General features: G+C 44.1%; 1 protein-coding gene across 3 annotated transcripts in view; it reads left to right on the top strand.

Annotated features, from left to right (window-relative positions):
- The window catches only part of LOC310848848 (protocadherin alpha-C2-like), a 198538-nt gene that overhangs the window by 24964 nt on the left and 161242 nt on the right, over window positions 1-12332 (top strand). The window contains exon 1 of one of the 3 annotated variants that reach the window (XM_083748387.1): window positions 7533-9674. The exons of the other annotated variants lie outside the window; for them this stretch is intronic. Coding sequence (XP_083604513.1) covers window positions 7620-9674 — 2055 coding nt within the window. The 5' untranslated portion in view covers window positions 7533-7619. Of the gene's footprint in view, window positions 1-7532; window positions 9675-12332 lie in introns of those variants that run through there. 3 annotated transcript variants of the gene reach the window in all.

Here is a 12332-nt window from a genome sequence, read left to right as displayed (position 1 = left end):
TTTGTGGTGGATGAGAACGACAATGTGCCAGCTGTGACTGTACCAGTAGAGGAGGCTCCCACGCTGCTGGTGGTCCCCCTGACAGCTGGGCATGTGGTGGGCAAGATTCGTGCCCTGGATGCTGACTCCGGCTACAACGCATGGCTTCGCTATGAGATGCATGAGGGGTCCAGTAGGCTTTGGCGGGTGGGACTGTACAGTGGTGAGATCAGTACAACACGTGCCCTGGAGGAGGCAGAGGGCAGCAGCAGTCATAGTTTGCTGGTTGTGGTGAAGGACCATGGGAAGCCCACTTTGTCAGCCACCGCCACACTGAGTATTTCATTGGTGGCCAGTGTCCAAGCCCTCCCAGCTGATGCCCGCCTTCCCAGGAGGGGAGGGAGCCCCAATCCCCTGGCGGATAACATGAACATCTACCTCATCATAGCCATCTGTGCAGTGTCCAGCTTGTTCCTGCTGGCCATCATTGCATATATGGCCCTGCGGTGCCATTGCCAGCCTAAGGAGGCCATGTTGTATGGTCCTGGAACAGCCACGCTGGTGTGTGCCAGTGAGGTGGGCAGCTGGTCCTATTCAAATCGTCACAGTCACATTCTGGGTGTGACAGGAGACTCCAATGCCAAAAGCGACCTCATGGTCTTCAGTCCCAACATACCTGCTTATGCAGAAAATGGAAAACCGCAGGATCTGCTCTGTGCAACGGTTAGTAACCCCTCTTTTATTTCATATAGTTTGTTCAGAACATTTTTGCAATAACAGGAATACATTGTAATCACATTTTAATGTTTCCAAGGTCCATATGAACCCCATTATGAAGTATGCCACTGATATTCCAAATATTGGTTAAGGATTTTGTATTTGTATTTGGTCAGAAAGCAACACCTTTCAAATGATGCTTGATTTGTACCTGGTTATTTTGAAGATTGTTGTTGTTGTTGTTCTGTTATTTAGTCGTGTCCGACTCTTCATGACCCCATGTACCAGAGCACACCAGGCACTCCTGTCTTCCATTGCCTCCCACAATTTGGTCAAACTCATGCTGGTAGCTTCGAGAACACTGTCCAACCATCCTGTCCTCTGTCATCCCCTTCTCCTTGTGCCCTCCATCTTTCCCAACATCAGGGTCTTTTCCAGGAAGTCTTCTTTTCTCATAAGGTGGCCAAAGTATTGGAGCCTCAGCTGTAATCTTGCCTTTTTCAGTTGCTTGTTTTTTGATGAATATCCTCTGTCAGGAGCAAGACAAAGGGATCTGTTTCCTTCCTCTGCATTTGGCTCGGAAGGTAACATGAGAATTCTTTACTTAGTTCCTTAATCTAAGAAGAATATTGCAGAGTTGGGGAAAGTTAGGAAAATTGCAACCAAAATGATCAAAGGGAGCAACTCCCTTATAAGGAAATGTTGCAGCATTTGGAACTTTTTAGTTCAGAGTAAAGGTGAGTAAGAGGAGACATGATAGAATATAAAATAGTGTATAACATATGCATGGCATGGAGAAAGTGGAGAGAGAAAAGTTATAGGAATAACGGAGGACGACAGGAGGTTGGATGCAGGTGAGCTGCACAGAAGCACACTGGCAAGCATGCTCCAAGACAAGCTGCCGGCTAGCTCTGTAGAGGCTCCTTTTATTAGCACAATATGCAAAACCAGTCAGATACATTTTGGACTGTGACCTTTACACATCTTCCAATCCCGAGATTGAGGGGTGGTATAAAGTTATTTTGGCACCTGTTTCCACCGCGTCATTTTCCTCTTGAAAATGTATGACAAAGAAGACAAAGGTCACAGACAGAGCACGGCAGACCACTAAGAGAGCAAAGGTTAGATTGAGGGCATGATGTTCAGACAGCTGTGGCTTTGTCTGCGGATGGAAGTGTGCTCCACACCCGAAGGTCACGCGGTCAGACAGCTGAGGCCTGTCTGCGGGTGGAAGTGTGTTCCACACCCGGCGGTCATTCCCTCAAACGTTTTTCTCCCTCTCATATCACTGGAACTGGTGGAGTCAAGCTGGGGAATCTACTCCGCCAGGAGGCAGGGGTGGCCATTAACCTGGATGGTTTTAAAAGAAGATGGGGCAAATTCAAGGAGGAGATGGCTGTTGATAACTGCTAATCATGATGGCTATCCTGTGCCTCCAGTGTCAGAGGCTTCTGAATACCTGTTGTGGGTTTCTGGTCTTCATTTTATTTTTCATTTGTAGTTGTGGGGAGGCACAAATACAAGATGGGTGACACCTGGCTTGAGAGCAGTACATGTGAAAAGGATCTAGGAGTCTTGGTTGACCACAAACTTGACATGAGCCAACAGTGTAAATTGGCTAAAAAAGCCAATGCAATTCTGGGCTGCATCAATAGGAGTATAGCATCTAGATCAAGGGAAGTAATAGTGCCACTGTATTCTGCTCTGGTCAGACCTCACCTGGAGTACTGTGTCCAGTTCTGGGCACCACAGTTCAAGAAGGACACTGACAAACTGGAACGTGTCCAGAGGAGGGCAACCAAAATGGTCAAAGGCCTGAAAACGATGCCCTATGAGGAACAGCTAAGGGAGCTGGGCATGTTTAGCCTGGAGAAGAGGAGGTTAAGGGGTGATATGATAGCCATGTTCAAATATATAAAATATATATCACATAGAGGAGGGAGAAAGGTTGTTTTCTGCTGCTCCAGAGAAGCGGACACGGAGCAATGGTTCTAAACTACAAGAAAAAAGATTCCACCTAAACATTAGGAAGAACTTCCTGACAGTAAGAGCTGTTCGACAGTGGAATTTGCTGCCAAGGAGTATGGTGGAGTCTCCTTCTTTGGAGGTCTTTAAGCAGAGGCTTGACAACCATATGTCAGGAGTGCTCTGATGGTGTTTCCTGCTTGGCAGGGGGGGTTGGACTCTATGGCCCTTGTGGTCTCTTCCAACTCTATGATTCTATGATTCTATGTTGCTAGTACTTCCCCACCCTTGCTAAGTTCTGGATACCTGGAGTTGAGTGTTGGCATGTGCACCATTTGTTTAGTTGTTTAGGGAACTTCTTTATTTGTAGAAATTCAAGTTTTCAAATATTCCAGATTTCCAGTCAAAAGAATTTTAAAGAATATTTGCGGGTGTCCCTCCAAGCCAGAAAATGTGAGGTCATTTCTGGGCATGTAGGCAGGTATTGTTTTTCTGTGAATAGCGCCTTTTATTTTTTTTTAATAAATTGTGAAATACAATGCTGTAAAAAGATTTGCACAAAAGGGTAGTTAAAAAATGTGTTGATCCACATCAGGCAAGGTTGCACTTCTTTTGTCATTCGTTTTCCTGCATCCCATAACTGGAAGGACAACTTTTATTTCTAATGCTCCCTCCCCTCCCGTCTACAATTATTTGGGGTGATGAAAAATAAATAAACAATTCAAGGCAGTGCTTGCTGCTGGAGGGAGGCTGCTGGAGATAAGCACAAGTGCTGCCAGAAAAGAAATGAAAATTGGACACAGGGGAAGGGGAAGAATTAAAGTGAAGGATTGATCCACTCACAGGAAGAGCCCTGATGCAAAACATCCATTACCCAAAGTGCAGTGGTTTGGGGGAACTTACTCAATTATCTCTGGATTGGGGAAATCTGAATTTAGAAGGTAAAATGTGTGAGATCACAGTTCTTTGCTTGGACAACATGTGGACGGAGTTAAATTAACGAGAACACAAGCAGCTTCAAATCCAAATTATGCTCTAGTGTGGACGAGGCCAACTGTAGACCTGAGATTCTGTCTGTGTACATACCATAGCTTTATATTCAAAGCCTCAAAGCATCCTGGCAACTGTAGTTTGTTAAGGGTGCTTTAAAGGTATGGTGTGTAGGACTTCCGGGTCGGCGCCATCGCCGAATGGCGGACTCCCTCCGAGCTCCGGAGGGAGCCGGCTTGGCAGGGGCTGGGTCCTACCGCACCGGCGATGCGGGGACCCTTAAAAACCACGGCCAGAGGAGGCCGTGGACATGGAGACTCGGCTGGCACCGTTAGCGCTCTCCCGACTCGTGAAGGAGCCTTTTTAAAGGCTACGGATCGGGTGCCGGGGAGAAGCGTGGTGCTTTGAGTTCTCTGCTATCCCTGCCGAGCGCAGCCGCATGCCATCCGGCGGAGAGCGCTGACTTCTTCTATTGAAAATTCGGCTCTAAAGAAGAACCCGTGAGTAATTGGAATATGGACTAAAAAAAAGGGGATAAATTTTTAAAATTCGGAGCGAACGGGGGAGGCGGAAAAAAAGGAAGTCAGCCCACCCCTAAATTGTAGAAGAGCCAAAACAAAGGACTGGACAACTAAGATCGAGTGTAACCTTATCTTGCTGAATCAGCAACTTTGCGAGGGAAAATTATAAGATTGAGCTGGAGGAGAAAAGTGGAATTGTTTTAAAAAAAGCAATCCCCCCCCGGAATCCCTGGAGCGATTCGTGAAACTGCCTGGAGAAAAGCGATGGAGGTCTTGACAGCTGTCAAAGAGCTGTCAAAAAGGAAGATTAAAATAGAGATTTTGTTATGAGGACTTTGCCGGTTATATTTGTTATAAATTGAATATAAACTGTTTTAAATATCGGTTAACAAGCTACTTGGTCTGGTGGATGTGATTCTGGAAGGGAACTTTGCTACTGCAATCCACCTAGAGGAGCCGAGGGATATTGCATGTGTTTTTCACAGGAAACTTGAACAGTTGAATGGAACTTTTAATCTCCTGGGAAACTGCAGGAATGGAACATTATTTTGTCTACAGAGGTCTACACACTACAGGAAACAATGGAACTATTTGTTGGAAAATGAAAGGAACATGATGCAATGCTTTGCTCCATGAATAACAAGCCTCTGCAGAGACACTAGAAACTTTTGGAAAAAGAACATTTCTGTGGGAGAACAGAGAAATAAAAAGGAGGAGAATGATTGACAAGAACAAGGAAATAACAAGAACTGGACAGAACTGGGGGAACATTTGGGATATTCAGGTTTGACAAGCTTATGGATACAAAATTGGAGTTTTTACTCCTGGATATAAAAACCTGGATAGAAGAAATGGGCCCTTTTTTGATAGACTCCTTCTATGATTGGACATCCGTAATCAAAGACTGGCAAAGAACCTGAGGGACATAGTGTAATGTGGGAACTCCAGGAAGATATTAGAAGTGGAGGGATAGGTGAAACGCAAAGGGGAAAGAGGGGAGGGAAAATTGGAATCCAAAGGCTGTAAAATTACTATTCATATTTATCTTATTTCCATCTGTACTATGCTTGAAAGGGGGAAACTCGTGGAAGGGTATAGATCGATCTTAGGGAATGGGAATTTGGATAAATTGGGTTATTGATGATGAGTGTAATTTGGGGATAAGAACTTGTTGAATTTAATTGCTTATTTGGAAGATTTGGAACACAAGAGGGGGTAGGGAGGGGAAGTCCTAGTTATTGGCAAAAAGTTTATAGATTGGATTTAATTTGTTTTGATTTGTTTTAATTTGGAAAACCTTAATAAAAATTATTATATATAAAAAAAATAAAGGTATGGTGTGTATTCCATCTGACTGGAGACATAACCACTACACCTCTTAATGAAACCTACCCAACCCTGGTTTGGGGGACCAGATGAACAGACTGCCTTTATCAATATTATCTGCAGTTACGGACAAATTAACGGTCAGTGCAGGCTTTTCAGCACAGGTGTAATATGTGTTGTAATGTGTGTAATATGTAACATTTTCCTCTGCACTCAGCCCTATAGGTAGGTCAGGAACCACCGTGACTCTCTGTCCCCAGTAGCCAATTCATGGAGCTGGTCCAGGAATCAGGACCTGCACTTTTAATTTGTTCATAAGTTATCTAGAATTAGGTGTGAACAGTGAGGTCGTCAGTTTGCTAATGATACCAAATTGTTCATCAGAGGGTTAAAACAAGGAGGGGTTTCACTTTTCTCTGAAAGTATTTCTTCTAACTGGGTGAATGAGAGTAAAGAGCCAAATGCAGTTCAGTGTAAGCAAGTGGAAATCAGTGCACATTGAGGCAACCCCTTCTCCGCACTTAGGCTTATGGGATCTAACCTGGCAGTTACAGACCAAGAACGAGACCTTGGGATGATAGTGGACAGTGTGATGGAAGGTGCACAGCGGCTGTGAAAAATGTGAATTGCAAGCAATTGTAAATAAAATTTAAAACCTTCTAAAATATCCCACCAAGGAGTTCAAGGTAGCACACCTTGTTCTGCCCCTTTCCATATTATCCTCACAACAACACTGTGAAATTGAGCTGAAAGTTGGTGACTGGCCCAAGGCCAGTTAGTGAGGATGATGGCTGACTGGGGATTTGAACCTTGGTCTCCCATCTTCTTGTCTGACACTCTAACCACTGCACCACACTGGCTTTATGCCATCATCATCATCATTAGTCATTTTCCTCACAAAAGTGACTATAAGCAAAAACAAATATAAACAGCAAAACCAATTACAACAAACACATCCAATAAAAAAACCCTAACCAACACATCTATACCGATAAAAGACTGGTCTTACACTAAGAGGGGCCACATGCACTGGAAACCCTACAAATTAAGGGCCCAAAGTCCAGATAAAAAGGAAAGTTTTTGCCTGGCACCTAAAAATAAAGAGAGCACCAGGCAAGTCTCCCTAGGGAGAACATTTCATAAATGGGGAGCCAAGACAGAAAAGGCCTGCTCTTGTGTTGCTACACTTCAGAACTCCTGTGGGGGGGGGGGCATATGAAGAAGGGACTCAGAGGATGATCACAGGGTTTGGATCAGTTCATGTGGGGATTGATGGTCCTTGAGGTATTGGGGTGCTGAGCCACATAAGACTTTATAGATCAAAACCAGCATTTTGAATTGAGCCTGGAAACTACCGGTAATTAGTAGCGGGTACAGTCATGCTGGAATTGGTGTTACATATTTAGACTGCCCTGCCCTGGTGAATAATCTGGGAAGATAAACACTGTATAATCTATTAACAAAATAATGAGGTTGATTAAAAATTATTTAATAATTAAAATATCAGAAGAGGCTGTGAACCAGGAAAAACAATTTTGGAAGCCCTGCTAAACCACTGTGCTTGCGAACTCAGACACATGGTGTCACTCTTGCCTACAAAATCTCTTCAGGAAACCTAAGGGGATTTGCTGCCCTGCCCTCAGATGGAAAGCAAATCATTTGATGCAAGAATCCGGAGGAAAACCCCAGATACCATCAAAATATAACAGACAAAGCAGATTCCACCTTTTCAAGAGCAATTTTCATTAACCAAAGGATGAATTCATAGCATCAGGAAACCTCACATTCTGGCCATCATTCTAAGAAAACCACAGCTCAATGGAGACGGAGAGAAGGCAGCTCCTGCAGCTGCTTCTCCTCCACGCAGCCTGGATGGTGGGGAGCGGCCAGCTCCATTATTCTGTGCCGGAGGAATCCCAGCATGGCACCTTTGTGGGCCGCATCGCCCAGGATCTGGGGCTGGAGGTGGAGGAGCTGGTGCCTCGGATGTTCCGGATGGTTTCCAAAGGACAGGAGGACTATTTTGAGGTAAATGTACAGAATGGTGTTTTGTTTGTGAATTCCCGAATTGACAGGGAGCAGCTGTGTGCTCAGAGTCCCATTTGCATCATTCATCTAGAGATGATTGTGGACAAGCCTCTCAGGATCTTCCATGCAGAGGTGGAGATCAGGGACATAAATGACAATGCCCCCATTTTCCCAGTAAATGAACACCAACTATTTATTTTGGAATCTAGGCTGCTGGGCTCCTATTTTCCACTAGAGGGAGCTTCAGATGCTGATATTGGTTCAAATGGTCTGCTTACCTACATCCTTAGTCCAAATGATCATTTTCAGCTACGTGAAGAAAAGCATGGAGATCTCAGTAAATCTTTAGCCCTTGTGCTATACAATGCCCTGGATCGAGAAAAAATCTCTGTACATCATTTATTGCTTACTGCCACTGATGGGGGACAACCAGAGCTAACTGGTTCAGTGCAGCTGAAGATAACTGTACTAGATGTAAATGATAATGTACCAATGTTTAACCAGTCTGTGTATGAGGTGCATCTGCTGGAAAACATCGCAGAGGGAACATCAGTCATTACTCTGACTGCTTATGACTTGGATGAAGGAACAAATAAAGAAATACTATATTCGTTTAGCAATATGATGCCTCCCCATTTAAGGCAGGTTTTTTCCATAGATTCCAACACAGGTGAAATCAAAACCAAAGGAAAGATAGACTTTGAAGATATTAACTTATTTGAATTGCAAGTGGAAGCTGCTGATCAAGGGTCCTACTCTTTGGTTGGACACTGCAAAGTTCTGATCCAGGTTTTGGATGTGAATGACAATGCTCCAGAACTGTCTGTGACATCCATGTCTGTGCCAGTGCCTGAGGACTCCCCACTGGGGACAGTGGTGGCCCTGATGAGTATATCGGACAGTGATGCAGGCATCAATGCTCAGGTTAGTTGCTCCCTGTGGCCACATGGACTTCCCTTCAGGCTGATATCCACCTTTAAGAATTACTACTCACTGGTGCTGGCTGAATCCCTGGACCGCGAGGAGGTGGCTGAGTACAGACTGGTGGTGACAGCCCAAGACCAAGGGACTCCATCATTGTCAGCTAGCAGCAGCTTGGTGGTGCCCATCGGTGATGTGAATGACAATGCACCTGCTTTTCCTCAGCCCTCCTACACTGTCTTTGTGAAGGAGAACAACCCACCAGGTGCTCACATCTTCACGGTGTCTGCCTCAGACTCAGATGTGGCTGAAAACGCCCTGGTCAGCTACTGGTTGGATGACAAGCTCTGGCCACTGTCAAGTTACATATCGGTGCACTCAGAAAGTGGGAAGCTCTATGCTTTGCAGCCCTTGGACTATGAGGAGGTGAAGCTGCTGGAGTTCCAAGTGAGGGCCAAGGATGCTGGGCTGCCCTCCCTGTGTGGCAATGTGACAGTGCAAGTCTTTGTGGTGGATGAGAATGATAATGCACCTGAAGTTTCCAAGGCAGCAGAGGCCCCCATCCTGCTGGTAGTTCCTGTTACTGCAGGACACATGGTGGGCAAGATCCATGCCCTGGATGCTGACTCGGGCTACAATGCCTGGTTGCACTATGAGCTGCATGAAGGAAGTAGTAGCTCCTGGCGTGTGGGGCTGTACAGTGGTGAGATTAGTACTACACATGCGCTGGATGAGACAGAGGGGGTAGGCAATAGCATGATTCTGTTGGTGCTGGTGAAGGATCATGGCAAGCCTGTACAGTCAACCACAGCTACGTTGAGTATTTCCCTGGTGGCAAGCACCCAGGCTGCTCAAGCTGATGCCCACCTCTCCAGAATGGGAGGGAGCCTAAAGCCTCTGGTGGACACTACAAACATTTACCTGATCATTGCCATCTGCTCAGTGTCCAGCTTGTTCCTGCTTGCCATCGTTGTGTATGTGGCTCTGCGATGCCAGTCTCAGCTTGAGGACAGTTCCAGGTATGGTCCTGGCACAGCCACACTAGTGTGCGCCAGTGAAGTGGGTAGCTGGTCATATTCACAACGTCATAGTCGCAACCTGGGATGTGTGGCTGGGGAAGCTGGTATCAAGAATGACCTCATGGTTTTCAGTCCCAATATTCCTGTCTTTGCTGTGAACACAGGAGTCGGAAATGCAAAGGAGCTTGTTCCAAATTTATCTGGAGAGGTGAGTCACATGGAAGTCTTAAGAATCTTTGTAACTGATGCTCCTGTATTCCTTTCTCGTTTGAATGCATGGCATTATACTATAGGATACCATATACAGAGACAATTGGGCATGATTGCTCTGTGCACTTCTATATATTTATCTGTTCTCTTTCTTAATCGAATTTCTTGCCTATCCTTCCACCCTGGCTCAAGACAGGTACAATTTTGCTTACAAAAAATGTATAAAAGTATAAAACGTATAAAAAAGTATAAAATTCATTTCATACTTACAATATTTGTAAGAATATTACAGCGCAGTAGGAGGTGTGGAGGAGGAATTCACTCTTCCCTTACTTTGAGAAGTGAAGGGATCTGTCTAGTTGACGTCCTTAGCTGTTTGAAGCTTTCCCTGAGGAGAAGGTATTTTGGATATGTGCATATATTTATTTGGCTTAAATCTCTTTAATTGTGATGTAGCTTTGCAGGAAAGGGTGTAGGAAGCTTGGTTAGATGCCTGTGTCCTGTGATGTACCCTAGTCTCTAGGCAGCTCTGACATGCCTGTGTTTCAATTCATTGGTTCCTTTCAAATCGCTATCACTGTGGAAATCCCTGACGTTTCTATGAACTCTGGTCAAGTTTTCAAGGGATATCCTGCATTAACAATTAGTCATTACCGACACTTTTTAAAATTAAAAACTATTTGGCGGGACATACTATTGGGTAGGATCATGATGATGACATAGCAGCCACAATCTTAGAAGTGGTTTCAGATGTCCATTCAACCACAAATTGCACAAGGTAGACTAGGCCCACTCATTATCATTCAGCCTAATCTGTATTATAGAGGTGATACAACCATATGTATTACGACCTGAGCTTCAGTATGATAAGAGAAAGTAATCCTGAAAATATTTGCAAAGGTAGTTTTTGCAAGACCATCTTTTTTTGTTACCCATTCTTAAAAATAAGGTGGAATTACAGTAATGGTGGGCTTTCAGGGAAAACAGGAATAATTTGGGCTCAGATCAAGTGAGAAAACATCTTTTTATAATGTGTGATTAGCATCATGTATCTTAATTTTATTTGTAATGACAAAGTAAAACCAGATGATAAGAACAGTTTGGAATTACATGACCAAATGGCTATATTTCTGCATCCATTTGTTTAACCTATGTCATTGTTGAAAACCATTACAGCAATTGGGCCATCACTATCCCTTAGCCTGTTCTACGTCACAGGGTTGTTGTGCAAATAATGAGCAGGAAAATGTGCTGCTCTGAGCTACTTGGAGGGCAGGTTGCATAGAATCATAGTAAACAAAATGAACCCGAGAAAACAGAGCTCTTCAACTTCAGACTCCAGATATGCTATTCAATTTGTCAGCATGCCCGCTTTCCTGAAAAATCCCAACAACTCATTGTTCTGATAAAGATTCCTTTTAATATTCTTTAGAATAAAGAACTCCTCAGGCCTCTAAAGGCTGACAGATTGAGGGAGAAATTAATTTCTCTGGATCGAACCACTTCACTGTTTGAATTAGAGCTCCATGAATAAAGTATGCACTGAAACTTATGATTGGTCACCCTTAACTATTCAGATAGCACCAACAGTGTGCATGGCATTTTATAGAGTGAAAGAGGATATGTCTGTGCTCTGAGGAACTTGCAATCTAAAGCTCGGCATAAAGGAAGCATAATCAGATGGACCCAAATGAAACAGTGCAAGACTGACTTGGGCATATGTAGGTAGGTTATCTTGTGACTTCCAATAACCATGACCCATCATTTGTGACACTTCCTGTTCTTCCTTTTTCTTTCTTGACATGGCAGAGGGATTTTGCTCAGCTGTCAGGCTGTCAGCACTGTGACAGTGGCCTGGCCTTCATTGTATAGGGTAATGGGAGGACTGTGGACTGGTGACAAGATAAACTTGCCAGTGAGGACGGCCCCTTTGGCCCCTTGTGAAAACATAGTGAAGGAAAAATGGCCAAGAAACAAAAAATAAGAGTTTCTAAAATGAGTAGAACACTTCTAACAATGTGGGTAACCTAGTACAAAACTCTAGGGGAGCCAAACAATTTTGATTTAATTTTGGCCAATTAAGTCAACATGTATTCTCTACCTAGGCTTTATTTCTTTAAAAAAATACTGTGGTGTGGTTACGAGACACTAAGTTTTCAAGGAAAAAATATTACAATACAATATCAGCAAAATGCAAACGAATTCTACTTTATTATAGTGCCAGAAAAATAGGGAAAATAAGAAGGAAGGAACATTTGCATGCCACTAATACTGATTTGTCACAAGATGTCGCTATCCACTGAAAATCAAAATGCTCTTTTGATACAAAGATCAAAGCCCCTCCCAGCAATTCAGAAAGAACAGAGACCATCAGAGGACAGAATGGATGCAACAGCGTAACAACTGACTGATTCCCAGCCTTTAATGCCATCACGAAAGAGTGGATTTAATTTTTAAAACCAGGAATAAGACCTACCATTGCTATGGTCGTTTTGCTCCGATGCTGCTTGGTGAGAAGGCAGCTGCTGCAGCTGTTTTTCATCTGCATGGCTTGGGAGAGAGGGAGCGGCCAGCTCCATTATTCAGTGTCTGAAGAATCCCAGCATGGCACCTTTGTGGGCCGCATTGCCCAGGATCTGGGGCTGGAGGTGGAGGA

Source organism: Podarcis gaigeae, assembly GCF_964106915.1.
Source record: "Podarcis gaigeae genome assembly, chromosome: 7".
Classification (NCBI taxonomy): Eukaryota; Metazoa; Chordata; class Lepidosauria; order Squamata; family Lacertidae; genus Podarcis; species Podarcis gaigeae.
The sequence above is the reverse complement of the archived record's forward strand: the minus strand, read 5'-3'. Positions and strand labels throughout refer to the sequence as shown.